The sequence below is a fragment of the Cimex lectularius genome, unplaced genomic scaffold, assembly GCF_000648675.2.
Source record: "Cimex lectularius strain Harlan isolate CLEC.00 unplaced genomic scaffold, Clec_2.1 scaffold1, whole genome shotgun sequence".
In the NCBI taxonomy this organism is placed as follows: domain Eukaryota; kingdom Metazoa; phylum Arthropoda; class Insecta; order Hemiptera; family Cimicidae; genus Cimex; species Cimex lectularius.
In genome coordinates, this window is record NW_019392813.1 from 857,051 (window position 1) to 877,095 (window position 20,045).

The 20,045-nt window shown below is 34.0% G+C and overlaps 2 protein-coding genes across 2 annotated transcripts in view; both read right to left on the reverse strand.

Moving 5' to 3' along the window:
* The window catches only part of LOC106662477 (laminin subunit gamma-1), a 275,363-nt gene extending 264,002 nt beyond the window's left edge, over positions 1–11,361 (reverse strand). The window contains exon 1 of the mRNA XM_014386595.2: positions 11,220–11,361. Coding sequence (XP_014242081.1) covers positions 11,220–11,321 — 102 coding nt within the window. The 5' untranslated portion in view covers positions 11,322–11,361. The remainder of the gene's footprint in view (positions 1–11,219) is intronic.
* Positions 11,362–15,131: 3,770 nt separating this feature from the next.
* LOC106663671 (quinone oxidoreductase-like) lies at positions 15,132–16,781 on the reverse strand. The gene is made up of 8 exons (XM_014388727.2): positions 16,630–16,781; positions 16,409–16,561; positions 16,194–16,357; positions 16,009–16,097; positions 15,851–15,935; positions 15,661–15,790; positions 15,479–15,604; positions 15,132–15,419 (listed from the first exon to the last, which is right to left on the reverse strand). The coding sequence occupies exons 2-8, from the start codon at positions 16,493–16,495 to the stop codon at positions 15,255–15,257; spliced, it is 846 nt and encodes a 281-aa protein (XP_014244213.1). The 5' UTR covers positions 16,496–16,561; positions 16,630–16,781; the 3' UTR covers positions 15,132–15,254.
* Positions 16,782–20,045: the final 3,264 nt, after the last annotated feature.

The window sequence follows — 20,045 nt, forward strand, 5'->3', positions numbered from 1 at the left end:
AAAACATTACTTACAAGATGGCAAAATTGTTGGACTGCAATGACCAAAAAATATAAAATAGTAGACACAGTCAAACCGTGACCAGTGGAGAAAAAATTTATTAACAGGACTGAGAATAAGCTACTCCAGACCCACACATGACCATCGACAAAAACATTTCCCACAGTGGCAGTTGATCATCTGCGTTAAAATGCAATAGTCTAAGAATTAATACAGAACTGTGAGGCCACCCTCAAACCAAAAAAAAATTAATTAACAGTGACAATCTGAAAAACTTAGGTCAAGATTTACGAACGAAAGAATATAATCAACTACAATATGCCACTTCGCAGATTATCTTATCTTACTTTAGTTAATGAATGTATTTATTAGCGAGAATGTTCGATGAATAGGTTTGTACGACAGAATTTTTCAGTACCTCGACGGCCTCGATCTAGACCAGTTATATCAACTACCTAAACAGTCAGATATTGAATTCTGTATTCTGTAAGCAAGTGTGTGCATGTGTAAGCGAAAAAGCGGGAAAGAGAGCAAGAGAAAGGGGGAGTAAAAAGAGAAAAAATAAAGAAAGAAAGGGAAGTAGAAAACGAAAGAAGAAAATTTATAAACAAAGTACTAGATATAAAAAGAAAGAAAGAAAGAGAGAGAGAGAGAGAGAGAGAGAGAGGAGAAGAGAGAGAGACAGAGGGAGGGAGGGAGGGAGGGTGGCGGAAGGATGGAGAGGGAGAGGGGTGAGGGAGAGATATATGGAGAGGGTGAGAAGGGGAAGAGAGGGAGGGGTGGAGAGGGAGAGGGAGAGAGGGGGAGAGATATGGAGAGGGTTGAGAAGGGGGAGAGAGGGAGGGAGAGAAGGGGGAGAGAGGGAGGGAGAGATAAAGGAAGGGAGAGGGAGTGAGAGGGAGAGAAGGGGGAGAGATAAGGGAAGGGAGAGGGAGTGAGAGGGGATATAGGGAGGTAGTGAGAGGGAGAGGGAGAGAGGGGGAGAGATATGGAGAGGGTTGAGAAGGGGGAGAGAGGGAGGGAGAGGGAGTGAGAGGGGATATAGGGAGGGAGTGAGTGAGAGGGAGGGAGGGAGAGAAAGAGAGGGTGAGGAAGAGAAACAAACTATACCACTGACCATAGCGAGAAGGCGCAAACTCGTCCATCAAACCAAAACATTAAGGGTAGGCAAACCAAATTATTGCAAACGACCAGACTACAAATTTAAGTTTTGCTTTCAATCAAATTCTGTTTAAATAGAATAAAAGACTTTTCTAAAGTATTTTAGCCAAATTGCGTGCTTGAAGAGTAAGATAGCATAGTAACAGAAAAATTCCGATAGGTTTACACGTTTTCAAAAACCAAACAATAGCCAACATTGAATGACTTTTATTGCCATAAATATTTCTTGCTAAACTGCAAGCCCAGGCCAAGACAAATCGATGAAACTAAGCTCAAAAAATAAACAAAAATTGATCCGAGCCGTGTTCACACTGTTAATTTTCCACCCCAAAATAAAATCGGATTGTGGTCGAGCTGTAGTCCTTTTGTTCCTCTCGACAGCGACAAGTTGTAGGATGTGAAACCGGGAGGATTATAACGAGACGACAAGGGATCAGAGGTTTTTTTTACAAAATGAAAAATTAGACTTTCCGACCGCAAGCCAATTATAAGATCACGTTCGTTTCGCGGATAAAATATAAATAAAATTCTGTACGTCGAAGAGGACATCTTTATTGTTTCATCTTTAGAAACCCATCACTGTTCTTCAGTTAATTACATCTAACTTATTACATTTTTTTAATAGGTGAAGATATAAAATATCTAAGATATAACGCAATTTTTAAGATTTTTATATCTACTGTGGGCTCTAGTTGGCCTTAGACATTTTAAAAATTACAACCAAACATTACGTATGCATGTATATATTTTAGAACTTCTCTGTAAAATAAAAGATTCTCGTTTGCTCGTTATTAATTATCCTCTCGTTATTTACGTTTATTTTTAAAGATTTGCTCTGCGCTATTCGCCAGTTTAAGAAGTTGTTAGTTAAGCAGGAAGAACAACCTGCTTGGCAGATGGTGAACAAGCTATTAGTGAGTGGGTGTGCCGAGGGTTAAGTTTAAGAAGACAAAGTGTTCTCGAGAAATCAGGCGGCGACCTTAAAACTTTACCAGTGCAGGCAAATTAAGTTCCCAGTTGTAGGAGGTTGGCCGTCTCCGTACTTTGCCGTCATACTCGTTAAAAAGCAAATTTATGAGCGTGCTTATTTATGATTTGCTTTGAAAAGAGCAAATGCAAGTTCAGTGCATCCACGGTGGTGGATTATATGCAACAGAACTGTACTGTGACTAAGCTGAGAAAATACAATTATTTAAAGGGTTTAGAGCGTTAGACCAACAAACAGCCGATCGGAGCAGTCTTGACTTCCTGCTGCTTCAAACTGCGACAAACTGCTGCTAGGCATTTTGTCAGTCTAACTCGGTAGTTCAAAATAGGACAGATAAACGCAAAACACCAATTACCACATATTTATAATATTTTTCTAAGAAATCTACTCTCATAAATCAATGTTTTTACTGATTAGGTCATTTCAGCCATCAACGATGCAGTTTTTAAACCAAGGCAAACTCACACTCTCACTCATTCTTAAATAATTTTTTTTTCTGTACCATTCAGTCAAATAGGGTGGTAGAGTACTAGATATTCCTACAACACGATACATATATAAGTAACCTAATCTAGGGTCGATGGGTTATTCAATCTTTCTCACACTGCACATTCACGCTAATAAATACATTCACTCTCAATATTACGAGATATATATCAGAATCAGACCGGATTGCTCGAAAAATTGAAACGGAAGACCAAATACCCAAGCACAATACTGTCGGGAGTCATTCCTAACAATTTTACGTATAAATAATAAATACTGTAAAATCATCGCCAGGATAAAGACACCACTCTTTTCAAGAGAAGAAATCAATTGTAAATGCTGACGATGCGATTTAACGATAAAAATGTATTACCTTTGGACTCAAAGGTGCATTGATACTGCAAAATTAAAGGTAAAAAAAGGGGTGCAATTAACAACCGTGAGAATCCCTTTTTCCATAGCAGGCACCGGCCTTTCGGTGTCTTTTTCCGTTTTTTTATTGGTATCTTGTCTTGTTACTAGCTAAACGTCTACTGTTTATTCAATCTTTCTCACACTACACGTTCACGCTAATAAATACATTCACTCTCATACATATATGAGAAACAGACCGGTTCTCAAAAAATCGAAACGGAGAACCAAATACTCAAGCACAATAATGATGTCGGGAGGCATTCCTAACAATTTTACGTATAAATAATAAGGGCTGTAAAATCACTGCCAGGATAAAGACACCACTCTTGTCAAGAGAAGAAATCAGTTGTGCTTCAGCTTAGGTGTGAAAGCTTTGCTCACTCTGGTTGGTCTGACCCAACTTTGGTGTGAAAGCCTCATAGAATGAACGTAAATTCCAAATTGCAAAAAGGAGGGAAAATTCCAAAGGTAGGGTTGAGATGGGAAGTTAGTGTCTGAGTGGATCGAAGTGACGATAGCTCATGTGGTAGAGCAGCGGCGTATTTAGCCGAAGGTCGTGGGTTCGAATCCCGCTTGTGACAATGACTTTTTAATCACAACCAAAACCTTAATTAATTGAAAAGTAAATTCCAATACTCAGGGATTTCAATCATTTTTATTTTTTACCAACAATTGTTGCCTCCGTGCCTTCAGCCACCATATTTGCACTACTCGGCGGATTTTTTGAATACCAAATGTATTTAACACTATTTAACAAACTAAACATCTTGATCAATGAAAGAAAAAATGTTTTTTCAATAAATTTCTTTTACAATAATTTTTGTCCGTGAGTGTATGAAGACATTTCGACTAATCGTCGGTAGTCATTTTATTGGGTTTATCTACTGCCAATGGTTTTCGTTTTTGGCTTCAATTGTTTTTTCTTTTTTTACGAGGGTTCGCAACAGCAGAGGTTATATCAACCCTCGGGGTGCCGGTGTTAAAAAAAAAAACATTTCTAAGTATGTCCAGTTCGAATACAGGGCCGCTGGATTCGAACCCGGGACCTTTGCCTTACAATGATGAGCGCCGTGTCAACGCCTAAACCGTTGCGGCCACCGACGCCCCCTCTGGCTTCAATTCTTTCGAGATTAGAATGTTCGAGCTTCTTATAGGAAGTAAACCAACTTTCATTTGCTTGTGAGAGCTTTGGACGATTTTTACCCTTCATCAAGAAGCATTTTTTTGTGGCCCGCCGTTTTAATCGTTGAGAAAATGTATGTACCAGTCTTCGGTGATACTCGTTGGAGGTTAGAATATCGGGTTTGAAGCTTCTTTTAACAAAATAAGACAAATTTTGTTTTCTTCTCCAAGATTTCGACCGATTTTCAACCTTCACCAGGAACCGATTTTTTTTTTTTTTTTTTTGGGGGGGGATGTACTTGCCGCTTCAATCATTGTGAGCACGTGCGTATAATTTTCGATGGTCATTCTATGGAGGTTAGAGTATTAGGTTTGAGGCCTTTTTTAAACAAAAAACAAATTTCGTTGTCTTCTTGCCTCTTTTGACTAATTTTCAAAAATTTTGTTCGCGCGCACATACCACACTCAAAAATATCATATTAGTCTGCCTATCTTCGCTGGTTTTGTCTGACAGTCAGAGCACTGGTTTGAAGTGTGACCATGAGTTTAAATATGTATGTTGTAAGAAAAGTGGAAACGAAGGCTCATATTTATTTGTAAGAATTTTATAGGTTTTGGTGAGATCTGGAGCTTCCTTGCAATTTTGAAAAGTTGTTCAATTTAAGAATTTAAGTCAGTCGATGTATTAATTTTTTATTTATTTGCAAGAAAGCTTTCTTTTTTTGACGATGTCCAGAACATTTTTATTCTATTTGTTTTTACTTTCTTCTTAAGTGAGGTTAAGTTCTTCTTATCTATGTTATCCCCAAGTGTTTTTGAAATGATGTAGACGCCATTAAGGTCTAAAAAATATAATGAATAAAAGTGGACCCAGGACTGTCCCTTGCGGAACTCCTCTAAGCACTGGATAGGAATTAGAATACGCTTAATCAACCTTGACTTTAAAACTCCTGTCAGAGAGGTATGATTTCAAGAAATTTAGAAAAATACCATAGATCCCAAGCGCCTCTAATTTGTAAATTAAGCATCTGTGAGACAGATCAAACGACCCGGAAAACTTCATGGTTGATGATATCAGTTGGAATGTTTGATGTCCAGGGGTTGACATTTTCCACCATGAATGTAAAAACATAACGTTTCGTGAGAGTAGGAGGAATAATTTTATTTAAGTTGTCATATATAGGTAATTGGTTGACGATCATTTGTGGTACGGTTTTTGGAGCCTTTCTTAAGGATAGGAGTAACAATAGCAGTCTTCCATTCTAGGGGAAAGTAAGAATTATCAAAGAAAGTTTAAAATAGTTGTCCTAAAGGTTCAACATTCGAGGAGCTAAAATTCTTCAGGGGAATTGTGACCTATCCTCGGACACAGACAGTTCAAAGAAAGTTTAAGGATCATTGATTGAAAATGTAAAATGGTCAATAAAACACGATAAATTTTTCATTATTGTTTGCGCTGCGGAGTTGTTTTATTATATGCAAAAGAGAATTCCTCAGCAAATAACTTTGCTAATCTTCCAGTCGAAGCCAGTTGATTAGTTCATAGACATGGAATATGGAAAATGCGCGTTTTTCTCAATAAAACATAAAAATATCATCGAAAAGTGTCATGTTATTCACGTATCTTACAATATTTTTTATAGTTTTAAAAGGAAGTTTCATGCCAATTTATTTTCCGCTTAGAAGGACGAATTTGAAAGTTGTCTAGATGGTCCAGACGTTGTAAATGCTATCCTATGCAGTTTAATGGTCAAGAATTTTTTTTTTTAATAAATCGACGAAAATACTAGCTAACCTCATTACGTATTAGATACTCCAGGAAAAAATACGAGTAAACGGTTAATGCTGACGATACGATTTAACGTTAAAAATTTATTACCTTTGGACTCACAGGTGCATTGATACTGCAAAATTAAAGGAAAAAAAGGGGTACAATTAACAACCGTGAGAATCCCTTTTTCCATAGCAGGTACCGGCCTTTCGGTGTCTTTCTCCGTTTTTTATTATCTTGTTCTATTATCTACTGTTCAGCTACTTTTAATTTATTTGTTTTAAATATTAAAAATTCTCATAAAACAAAACAAAAATAAAGGGGGTTGGCTTAATGTGTAGAAAATTTACATATAATTTGGTGGCTTGTTTAACTTTTTATCCTGGGTCTTTTAATTTCTACAATTAAATGTATTCACTGTTAAAAACCAAGACTTTTATATTAGGCGTTGGTCCTTTGTTATAGTTCATGTTATATAAATTTTTTTCTTTCTTTTTGACAAATTCAATTCATCATGTTAATAATAAAACTTAACGAAGATAACAGTGTAGCCATAAAGAGATCAATTTAATTGTTGTGAGGACGATTTTTGTATGAGCCTTCGATTATAAATTTGTAGTGGTTCGAGTATGGGGTTGTGGCCTTTTTCGGTGAGAAATAAAACAAAATTGATTTTCTTATTCATTTAACGACTGAGTTTCAGCCTTCATCATGAATCATTTATTTGCTATGAACATTGGCTACAAACGGAGGTTAGAGTATTGCCGTTAAGTCCTTTCCTTTTGGGAAGACATTAACAAAATTTAATTTTCTTATTCGTTTTCGACTGATTTTCAGGTCCATCAGGAATCGTTGATTTGTGATATATCCGCAGTTATTTGTGTAAGGATGTATCAGCCTCCGATGGTAATTCGTTGGAGGTTAGAGTATTGCGGCTGAGTCTTTTCCTTCTGGGAAGAAATAAAAAAAATCACATTTTTGCTAGAGATTTTGGCTGATTTACAGCCTTCATCAGAACCCTATTTTGTGAGCACCTCCCGGTTTAACCTTTGAAAAGTTGATATTCGCATCAGTTGATAATTCTGTAGAGGTTAGAGTATTACATTTGGGATTTTTTAATGGAAGAAAACAGATTTTTTTAGGAACTTTTGGCCTATTTTCAGCCCTCGTCAGGAACAGGTTTTTGCAATGCAATGTTTTACTCGTTGTATGTATGTGCAAGTCTTCGATGATAATTCTTTGGAGGTTAGTTGGGTTGAGACTTTTCTATGACTAAAATCATAAAAATTTCATTCTTATGAGCTTTCCATAACAATTCTTTGAGGTTAGGGTATTGCAGTTGAGTCTTTTCCTTCTTGGAATAAATTTTTGAAAAAATTCATTTTTTGCTAGAACTTTTGGCTGATTTACACCCTTTATCAGGAACCTATTTTGTGTGCACCTCCCGGTTTAACCATTGGAAAGTTGAGATTCGCATCAGTCTTCGATGATAATTCTTTATTGGTTAGAGTATTACATTTGAGGGTTTTTTATGGAAGAAAACATAATTTTTTTAGAAACTTTTGGCATATTTTCAGCCTTCATCAGTTACAGGTTTTTGCAATGTAATGTTTTACTCGTTGAATGTATGTGGAAGTCTTCGATGATAATTCTATGGAGGTTAGATTATTTCGGTTGAGGTCTGCCTTTGAGGTTAGGGTATTGGGTGAGGCTTTTCCTCTTGGAAAAAAACATCAAAATTTCATTTTATGAGCTTTCCATAACAATTCTTTGAGGTTAGGGTATCGCGGTTGAGTCTTTTCCTTCTTGGAAGAAATTTTAAAAAAAATTCAAAAAAAGCAATTATGGAGGTTAGATTATTTGGGTTGAGACCTTTCTTTGAGGTTAGGGTATTGGGTGAGGCTTTTCCTCTTGGAAAAAATCATCAAAATTTCATTCTTATGAGCTTTCCATAACAATTCTTTGAGGTTAGGGTATCGCGGTTGAGTCTTTTCCTTCTTGGAAGAAATTTAAAAAAAATTCCAAAAAAATGCAATTATGGAAGTTAGATTATTTGGGTTGAGACCTTTCTTTGAGGTTAGGGTATTGGGTGAGGCTTTTCCTCTTGGAAAAAAACATCAACATTTTATTCTTATGAGCTTTCCATAACAATTCACTGAGGTTAGGGTATTGCGATTGAGTCTTTTCCTTCTTGGAAGAAATTTAAAAAAAAATTCCAAAAAATGCAATTATGGAGGTTAGATTATTTGGGTTGAGACCTTTCTTTGAGGTTAGGGTATTGGGTGAGGCTTTTCCTCTTGGAAAAAATTAGCAAAATATCATTTTCATCGTCAAAATTTCAATATCTTGTTCCAGCTTTCAGTTGTTTCAGTTGCATTCATCAAGAACAGATTTTTGTTGGGCACCTGCTTTTTTAATTGTTCTGAGGATGATTTTCGTATCCGTCTTTCTTAATCGGAGGTTACAGGATTATAGTTGAGGCCTTTTTATAGAAGAAATCGTCAAAATTTCATTATCCTGAGCTCTCAGTTGTTTCAGTTGCATTCATCAAAAACAGATTTTTGTTATGCACTTGCTTTTTAATTGTTCTAGGATGATTTGCGTATCCATCTTTCTTGGAGGTTACAGGATTATAGTTGAGGCCTTTTTATAGAAGAAATCGTCAAAATTTCATTATCCTGAGCTCTCAGTTGTTTCAGTTGCATTCATCAAAAACAGATTTTTGTTATGCACTTGCTTTTTAATTGTTCTAGGATGATTTGCGTATCCATCTTTCTTGGAGGTTACAGGATTATAGTTGAGGCCTTTTTATAGAAGAAATCGTCAAAATTTCATTATCCTGAGCTTTCAGTTGTTTCAGTTGCATTCATCAAGAACAGATTTTTGTTATACACTTGCTTTTTTAATTGTTCTAGGATGATTTGCGTATCCATCTTTCTTGGAGGTTACAGGATTATAGTTGAGGCCTTTTTATAGAAGAAATCGTCAAAATTTCATTATCCTGAGCTTTCAGTTGTTTCAGTTGCATTCAACAAGAACAGATTTTTGTTACGTACTTGCTTTTTTAATTGTTCTGAGGATGATTTTCGTATCAGTCTTTCTTAATCGGAGGTTACAGTATTATAGTTGAGGCTTTTTTAATGAAGAAATATTCAAAATTTCATTATCTTGTTCGAGCTATCGGTCAATTTTCAGCCTTCATCTCGAATAGTTTTTTAGCGATGAGCCCGCCCGATGGTGAGGACTTATCTGCCTTCAATGATAATACTTTGAAGGTTGGAGGGCTTTTTTTATGATAAAAATCAACAAATTTTTCATTTTACTGTTCGATCTTTATGTCGATTTTCAGCTTTAATCAAGTACCGTTGTTTTTGAACTCCTTGTTTTAATAATTGTTGTGAGGATGATTTTCTTATCAGCCTTTCATGATAATTCTTTGTCGGTTAGAGAATTGGGTTCAGACCTTTTTAAATTCAACAAGTTGTAAAATTTCATTTTCTTATTCGATCTTTCAGCCAATATCATCAAGTAAAGATGATTGTATTAGTTAAATTTTTGCGCGATAAAATGGGTTTTCTGCAGGCATTAAAAATATTTAAGTGATAAGTCATAATTTTATAGTTTTCCGCTAGTTTGGTAATTAAGAGTGATTTCATTTCATGTTTTGTCATTCAACTCTTCATTTTCGAACCTTATTTTTTTTCTATTTGAAAAACCTTTATGTAAGTTATCGTTATCTCGTTCTATATTTTTTTTAATGATATTCCTTTCTCCTTCTCACGGGTTTGAATCAAATCTTTGGGACCTTTTATCTCTGCGTTCGGGAGGAATTTTTCTTCGGGGGCAAACATATGGTGTGAGGTTTTTATGGAAGGCCGCCCCCTTTTTCAATGTCTCCAAGTAACACATGTGTACCCCAGGCCTTACCACTAAACGGATCCGTGGTAGAAAGTAGGTATTTTAACGCCGAACTCGGGGAGGAAGAAATCCTACGAGTTATTTTTTGAACTTTTCGAATTTACGGTTAGGTTATGAGAAACAATGAAAATATAATAAAAACGCTTAGAAGTGGACGGTCCTTTTGTACCTAACTTGACAGAGGTCCAAGAGACCATTTGTTTGGTTTTCAGTCAACTATACCTAAGGACCCTCATTACAAGAATCTTTCTTCACACTTCATTTCCAATTCTAGACAACGATTTAAAACTTTTTCCGTTGTAAAATCTTAAACCAGACACAAATTTCAAAAATAATCTATTATGCCTGATCGTCTTGAACCAATAAATTTTTTAACCAAGATTACAGTTTGCCTATATCATTACATAAATAAAATACAAAAATGAACACTGAATATACATATAATAATATGAAGACTTGAAAGCAAATCACCAAAATTTATGGCATTATCGAAAAATTTTCGTCAAAAATATATTCAATATAAAACGAGAAATTTTCCCAGAACGACTTTTTATTGGGCACAAAAATATGCTTAGCTTATGGAAATTTGTGTGGTGTTGTTTTCTCACGATCTCCAAATAATCATATGTTAATTGTTTAACAAATTATCAGTAAACAAATTAATACTGAATTTTTCTTTTCTGGGAATTATCTTTTTTTTGTCAAATTTTGCTGAACTTTTAAAAATTCCCTATGGATTAGTGAAAACGACCAGAATTTAATCAATGGGACGTTTTTAAATTGACCTCCCGTCTATAAACAAATTCGACGAATGATTATAAGCTTTTTTGTTAAGTATATTTTTTAAACAATTTTACGGCTTAATTTCTTTGCTTTTCTTCGATTTTTTTTGCCTATGATACAGCGTTGATAAAGCACCGAACGATATCATACAAAAATTTTTTTTACAATAATTATCAGAGACATTCAAAGGGTGAATAAATTCATATTAATCAACTATTTCAGGAGATTATTTGTATGCAGTGAGTGTAAAATGCAAGAAGGCTCAAAGAAAATAATAAATTGGCTGTTGGCACAAAGAAACGCCAAAAATAAAATTTAAAAATTGATTTTCACCATTGAAATTCTTTGATTCCAAGAGTTTAGCTTGGTAAACAATAAAATTACTTTTCTATTATGGGTTCGCCTATTCTAGCCTGTTTTCTTTACTATCGAGGAAAGATTCAACAGTAGGTCAACCAGTCGACGATTGTTTAAAAGACACTGGATTAAACATTTCTCGTGTATTTTTTCTCTATAAAATTGTTCGCTATTTCCCTCTTAATATATAAAAAAAAGTTAAATGTGTATTATTCGAACCTTCGGGCGAAGTTGATAGTCGTAGCAGGTCGAGGCGGCTTCTCTGGTCAGCACGAAACCCGGCAGCGCGAGGAAGAAGAACCAAAAATTTTGGGCCCTCATGACGGCACCGAGGGCGTACGCGTACTAAAGTGCCGGGTCTTGTACCCGCTACACATTTTCCATTGAGCTCCCCCTCTCGTGTTTCACGGGGCCCCACTCTTCAATCTTCGGAAGAGTGAAGACCATTCAGTACCTCGGGCTCGGCACTCGGCAGTCGGAGGACACATAGGCCACACGTGGCTCACAGCCTCACGCCTTTTGGTCTGATCCTTCTGGTAAACTGGTGGCTCATCGAACCTTGTTCAAAAGTAAAAAATACGGATGGTATCTCATTAACAATTGATTTGCTACAAGTAAACTAGATTTTCTTTATTCACCTTAAACTTGCCTAAAATCGAAGCATTACCAAACATACTTAACAAAATGGACAAAATTGATACGATTGGTCATCTCCTTTTCAACAAAAATGAAGAAATAATGACGAATTTTCAAAAAGAAATTTTGCCTTATGTTTTTCTTAGTTTATCTCACCGAATGAGTACATTTGGTGATTTGCAATGTGCAGATTTAAGCTCAATTCCCCCCACAGAGACTGTCACGCATTGAGGTGCCCCAAAATTTTTGAAATTATAAATTTAAAAAAAAATTAAAAAACCATAGTCTAAATTGTAAATTGTGTCTTGTATTATATTTGCTGATCTAATTAGTTGCAAGATTGTTTTTGTATGTATACAAACATGAACATTTAAAAAAAATTTGAACTCTGAAAGACAACAAAATCTTCCTCATAGGATTTAAATTACCTGATTCGCTCACCGATTTGTTTTGTTAGATTTTCTTTATTCACTAACACACTAGCTAAAATTGAGGCATTACTAAACACACCTAACAAAACGGTAAAAAATGATATGATTGGTTATCTCCTTTTCAACAAAAAATCAAGAAAAAAAGACAAATTTTCAAGAAGAAATGTCGCCTTATGTTTTGCTTAGTTTATCTCACTGAATGAGGAACTTTAGTGATTTGCAAGCAAATTTACACTCAATTCCCCCCACAGAGACTCGCACACATTGAGGTGCCCCAAAATTATTGAAATTATAAATTTAAAAAAAAATTAAACAACAGTCTTCACGTAAAAATGTGAGTTAGCCAATGAATTGTGTCTTGTATTATATTTGCTGATGTAATTAGTTGCAAGATTGTTTTTATGTGTATACAAACATGAACATTTTAAAAAAATTTGAACTCTGAAAGTCAACAAAATCGTCCTCATAGGATTTAAATTACCTGGTTCGCTCACCGATTTGTTTTGTTAGATTTTCTTTATTCACTAACACACTAGCTAAAATTGAGGCATTACAAAACACACCTAACAAAACGGTAAAAAATACGATACGATTGGTTATCCCCTTTTCAACAAAAAATCAAGAAAAAATGACAAATTTACAAAAAGAAATGTTGCCTTACGTTTATCTCACCGAATGAGAAAACTTGGTGATTTGAAATATGCAGATTTAGCTCAATTCCCCCCCCCCGCGCGAGGCTGTTACACATTGACAAAAGAAAAATGACAGTGTGAATGGCTAAACCTTCGAGAAAATAAGCTAAAAATCAAACTAAACTGTCAAGAATAGAAGTGTCTGGTCACACGTGAATTACTCATGGGTATTTGTGGCCTCTGCGCTTAACTTGCAGAGTTGTAACCACTGTCAAACACATACTACTGGACTATGAGAGATTAAGGACACACTTCAGCAGAGAATTGCAATCTTCTCTGTTCAAATTACTCAGTGACAATGAAGTGACGATTTCGAAGACTATTGGATTTTTTAAGGGAGACAATTAGGGATGTCTAGTTTAAAAATAGTCAAAATAAAGATGTGAGCCTTGGCGCTTGGGTGTGGTGTGGCAGGGTAGAGTGACGTGCCAGAGATGGGTAAAACGAAGCAATAAAGCCTTAGCTGAGCTGAAAATTATGTTACTTGTGATTTGAGATGAAATTCCTCAAGAAATGGTTAAAGGTTTAATTATTAGCATGCTGAGAAGTTTAGTGTGTAAGAGCAAGATGAGGTAATACACCTTATTAAAGAGTGTTGTTTGTTTTGTAATGTTTTATGTTCATACACAAAAGTGATTTTTTTCTTTTTATAACTTTTTTTTAGAAAATTTTTTATTTTCACACTAACCAAATCTTTTAATAAATACCTTTAACAAAATATCAGTGTTAATATTACTGAAAAGGCAAGTACATAAAAAAATATCAAAATTTCAAAGTACGCCACCTTTTTTTCTGGAGCAGTTTATATAATTATATCAATATATCAAAAGTCGAACCACCTAGCACTCCTTAACAAATCTTAATTCCTCTCTCATTTATCCTATTTATTAGTGAATAAAATGTCTAATTTACTTTACAAAAGGCTACACTAAATTATGTAATTATGTAAGGGTTATAGGGTACAACCGAATAAGCAGACTGAAAATGGCAAAACACCCCTGGGAGAAGTAAGAACTAACTACTAAAACTAGAGTTAATGGACATTCCAGGATTATCGAAAACAATAATTTTATTTATGTCTACAGATTTTAATAGACATAAAAACAAAACAAAAAACAGAGCCAAAGGCTTAAGAAATGAATTAAAATATGAGATAAATAACAAATAAATAAATCAGCTTAAAAATGAAATTTAAAAAAAATTAAAAAGTACATGTTTTTCTGTACAAAAAGGTTGCTTTCATGTGGCTCACTTAATTGAAGAGGGTCATTATTTGGCTCTATATAGGGAGCATGTAACGAATGCAACCCTAGCAAGAATTAAATTCACTAATTTTGTGGTCCGCTTGACCAATTAATGCATTACAATTAATTAAGGTTTTTAGTTGAGACAAAAAAAATGGCAAAAAGGAGGGAAAATTTAAAAGGTGGGGTAGAGATGGGAAGTTAGTGTCTGAGTGGATCGAAGTCTCGATAGCTCAAGTGGTAGAGCAGCGGCGTATCTAGCCGAAGATCGTGGGTTCGAATCCCGCTTGTGCCATTGACTTTTTTATCTCAACTAAAAACCTTAATTAATCCTAGCAAGAATGTCAAGTACTTCACTATCCTCAAGCTGGTATATGCAAATAGGAATTATAATTACCTGCTCAGGCTTTAAAAAGTGAATTAAATTATGAGATAAATAACAAATGTATAAAACAGAGCATAAACTACAAATGAAAGAGAACTTTAAAAAAAAAATGAAATAAGGGCAAACATGTTTTTCTGCAGAGGAAGGTTGCTCAATGTGGCCCGCTTAATTAAACAGGGTCATTCCTTGGCTCCATATAGGGAGCGTGTAGGAATGCATTCCTATACAAGAATACATTAGAGAATATTTGGGTCCCCTGTTCTTATTTTTAGAGGAAAAAGTTTTTGTTTTTCTGTATATATATCGCCTTTTTTTTTTGTGTATATTGAGACTGAATGAATTTATTAGCATGAATGTCAAGTACCTCACTAACCTAAATGAATGGTATGACAATAGGAAAAAGTGTATTTAGGAGTGAGTGAAAGGTGTGTAGGATTACATTGGGGATGGAAATTACCCTGGAGTCCAAACTTGGTGGCTGGAAGGATAAGACCGAGTCAGACCCCGTAACTGAGCGGGTGATTCTCAAGCTGATAATTTATTGTAAATCACAAAAGCTGGATTTGCTGGTGAATGTGAGAAGGCTCATGATGTACATATAATGCTTGTGCAGATTTGAGCTTACATAAATCAGTAATCAATCAGTATTATAATAATCAAATTTTTATTAACCTGTATATATATAGTACTATGCAAAAACAATCAATTTTAACATTAATTATTAAATAAATCATAAAAAAATTTCAAATATTTATACATATATCTATATTAAATACTACAGTTGTATTTATTTTATTGTGTCTGTTGTTTCAGGTATATATTTAATTCGGCCGTAAAAATTTGTATGTACAAAGGTAAGAATTTGTTCACAATTCAACATTGAAAACTAATTTCCCTGCTGCAGGAACTTCCCTTATCCTCCTGTGAGCTTCGGGCGCTTGAGCAAATTTGAACTCACGCCCTACGATTGGGTTCAACCAATTTTCCTTTATTCCGGAAACAATTATATTCGAATATTCATCGAATTCCTCCTGTAACTCGATCAAATCAATAAAAGAGCATTAATCCACTTTGGCGCAATTTTACATACGGGCGTCACTTTCATCAAGTTTGCTGCATATATCGATCCTTCCGTAAACATCAATGACCTCGGATTGATTTCCACTTTCTTCGGACGGCATATTTTGTTTTTCATCGACCCCCTAGTGCCTACGATCTGCGACAAAAATCCTAGTAGTGCAGTACATTAATTTTGTAAATGACTAAACTTACAGCAATTCTTCCAGACTTAGAAAGCATTATGAGATCCTCGCCTAAATTTGTGTCAGCGCAATTTTCAAGTATTACATCGAATCCTTTCGAGCCTGAAGCTGTGTAAACATCAGCTAGATATCCTTCCTTTCTGAGAAAAGAAGTATAAACTATTCAAAATCTTTAAAAAAATACTGAAAATTGGCTTTACTTATGATTGAAGACAAGATCTGCTCCAGCTTTTTTAACAATTTCTTCTCCTAGTTTTGATCCTGCTGTTCCAATAACTGTCAACCCTAGAAAATAAATTTTTTAAATTTTTTATTCATTTATTTATTTTTCTGGATAGTTGGACATTATAATGAGTACCTCTTGATTTGGCAATTTGTACTGCAGCAGTTCCAACACCTCCGCTAGCTCCATGTACAAGCAACAGCTCTCCCTTTTTTATTTTGCATCTGCCATAAACAACACAATATTGAGAATCTGTATAGTGTATTAATTAAATAAAGGGAAAGGAGGACAAATTGTGTTAACAATATACGCAAAATTACTTTGTTATTAATGCCCGTATTGCAGCGAAATATGAAACGTATAGACAACTGCTCTGAACGTAGCTGATGTTCGAAGGAATGGAAATAAGCCTATTTTGTTCACATGTTACATAATCAGCATAGCCACCGTTTCCGGGGAGACAACACGTCACGTGATCACCTTCCTAAAAAAAAAATCCTTAATCATGGCACAAGTTATCGAATGAAATTCATACCTTGAATTTTGATACGTCAGGGCCGACTGCTTCGATTATACCGGAGACTTCTTTTCCTAAAATTAACGGCAAAGCTGGAAGCGACATGAACGCACCTTCCCTAATAAATACATCTACGGGGTTTATCCCTGCTGCGTACACTTTGACAAGAACCTGCATACCGATTACAATATTACATTACTTTCGACGCCTTTATGAGTGATTATGGGTTTTGGCACAACCTGTCTTTGTCAATTCCAAGTCCAAGTAGTTCAGAAAACTCAAAATAAACAAAATTCAAAAACAAATATATATGTACAAAGTAATTAGGCCTTAATGTGTACAATAATCAAATTAACCTTTTTTTTACATTCACTAATTTTGTGGTCCGCTTGACCAATTAATATATTACAATTAATTAAGGTTTTTAGTTGAGATAAAAAAGTCAATGGCACGAGCGGGATTCGAACCCACGATCTTCGGCTAGATACGCCGCTGCTCTACCACCTGAGCTATCGTGACCTCGATCCACTCTGACATCAACTCCCCATCTCAACCCCACCTTATGAGTTTTCCCTCCTTTTGCCATTTTTCAAATGTCGTGTAATCGGTTTGGATTCTCGACAATTGAAATGGCGACGGAGAGCTTTAGTGAAGTGTACATCAGTTAATTCATTAAATTCACTAATTTCGTGGTCCGCTTGACCAATTAATACATTACAATTAATTAAGGTTTTTTTAGTTGAGATGAAAAAAAGTTAATGGCACGAGGTCACGATAGCTCGGGTGGTCGAGCAGCGGCGTATCTAGCCGAACGTCGTGGGTTCGAATCCCTCTCATGCCATTAACTTTTTTTCATCTCAACTAAAAAAACCTTGATTAATTATTTAGAAACGTTTTCTAATTTTCGGATTGAATTAAATTATTGATTATTTAGTTACATTTAAATAATTTAATAAATTAAAATTAATAATTTAATAATAAATTTAATTTACATTTAAATATTGGGGTGGATTAAACTTCTGTAGTTCTCAATAATTAGGATGAGTTCAGCGACAAAAGCTACAAATTGTATGCCTCTTTTTTTTTTGCAATAGTTTTAAGAGCGTGCTGAAAATTACATTGTAAAAAATAGGTCCCAGTATAACCCGCAGACAACCCATTTGTATTTTTCTCCTGTCTTGCAGATAATGTGTCGACATTTCTAATTTTCTTTCCTCTAACTGGCTTGTGATTTCTGTGGTATCCTTTCCTGTTGAGTTCCCTAAGTAAAGTAGGACTACCCACTCTATTGAGTTCTTATCACTATTTTTTGACATATTTTTTAAATTTTTTAATTGTGCATCCACAGTTGAACTTTTTTTTTCTTGTTCTAAACTGCCACTCTAAAAGCGCTCGATAATTGGTGAATGCTTTATAAAAATTACTTTCTACAACAATTTACCTCATACTGGTAGACAGCGTATAGGTCTGTACGAGTGGGTTTTCTTCGTGTCAATCAACCGGTAGAAACGTTGAACTCAGTAACACAAATGATTACAGCTATTTCTACATTAAATAAGACACAAAGGGGAAATCATACAAAACCAGATAATTTTTAAAATTTTAATATAGAATGTATTTCATTGACACAATAATTTACACAGCAGAAAAAAAAACTTAAAATCTATTGTCTGACAAAAATGGTAATTTATATACACATACACACACATATTGACAACAATTTCAAAAAATAAAAGGAAATAAACGTTTAATGACTTAAATAAATAGAAGTTCATATGACTATGCTAAACCCCAGATGAACAAACTAAATATACCCCAAGAAAGGAAAACGATCGAGGCAAATCAACATGCTACAATAAGTTTCACTTTTAGTTCTACATTCTTTTAAATTGTATTAACACATTATACATATTAAGATTATCAATAAATACATAGAATAACAATTTTATTAAGACTCCATTTCGATATGCGAGGCAAAACAGTTTGAGGAAATAAATTGCCAACAATTTGAAAATATTTTCAATATTTAATATCTTTAAATATAAATATTTTCAGACTTAAAATTATCCAACTGTTTTACAACGCTAAATATTTGTACATATTTTTAAATATTTCTTCTAACAGAATCACTCGTATTTTTACGATTTTAAAACACATTTACACTACTTATTTATTATTCTGTTATATTGTATAAAACTTATAAAATTCTATTTGTAAATTTGTCCATAACTCCTCTAAACACTCTTTCGTAAGCAGAACAAAATAATAAGCTAAGACCATTTGGTTAAAGGCGCAATTAGGTTGGAAATTCATTAGGATGACAAAATGATCAAACTAATTTAAAGAAAAAAATGAATCATTTCTTAGTTAGATTCATTTATCCCACCGAAATTTCCAAGTGGAAAAAAGGGTTTAATTAAATTTCTAGACGAATATGAATACTTAGTAATACACATATTACATAAACCTCCTGAGGTTCTCGAGCAATGCCCAACTTAGCTCAAATGAACATAAATTTCGGTGGGTTTTAAAATAAACTCTACAAGCTTTCATTTTGCGAATTTAACATTTTAGTCAATACATTTGACCATTAAGGTAAATAACCAGACAACTTTCTTTAAATTAAATAATTTAATATTATTTTTCTATTACTACAACTATACTTATTTCCTGTTTATTGCGTATTTTTATATTATTTATAAAATTACCATTTGAGGAAATTTTCAAAGGCAAAAAACTATATTAACCCTATTATTGCAAACAATGACTGATAAGATTATGGTAACCAATCATATCACATTGTTCAGTACAAAATATTATCTCTTCTAGAAATATGGCAATATAGAGGTATCGCGAGTAATTCTGAATAGATCCATTTTATATTTAAATGTTATTTCTTATTATATACAGTGTAGCCACATTTATCATATTTTAATAAAATAGAAAATGAGAGAATTGTGCACGCATTCGACCAAGAAACGAGAATATTTGTCTTTCATAACACGAAATGTAAACTACGCTTTTTTACAAATTTTTTTTTTTGATTGTCTTGGCTACTTCAAGAATATTTGGTAATACAAAATTGTACAAGTAGAGAACAACGGTTTGTGGGGTGATTAAGTACAAAATAGACATTTACATTTTTTCCATTGATATTGAGCCTGATTGTGACAGCATTAGTTGCCCTAACTAAATATAAATTGGAAGTATTTATTAAAAAAAAAAATTGAAAATCTGAGTTATAAAGGTGGCACATTTGAAAATCAAGTCTTCCATTCAAGCCACAATTCTCTTCTAGGCTGTTTTTGAGACAGAAAATATTTTGAAAGTATGTCAATTTCATAAGTTCAATGATTTTCTTTTTCCAATATGTTATGTTTATTAATAATCTAGGATATTATAGCACAATTTTTTTTATTGTACAAAATTTGAAAAAAAATTAAATAGTAGTCTAATTATTATTTTTTATTATAAAGTATTTCAAAATCTATAATTATCTAAAAAGTTTATGAGGTAAGAAAAAATCCCAACTCGAACAATTTGGGTTTTTTAAAGCAGTAAAATAAGCAAAATTTGAAAATCAAAAAGGATCTTTTTATGTGTCCAAACTCTAATTTTTTACGATTTAGTCCAACGACTAAAAAATTAGTTTTGT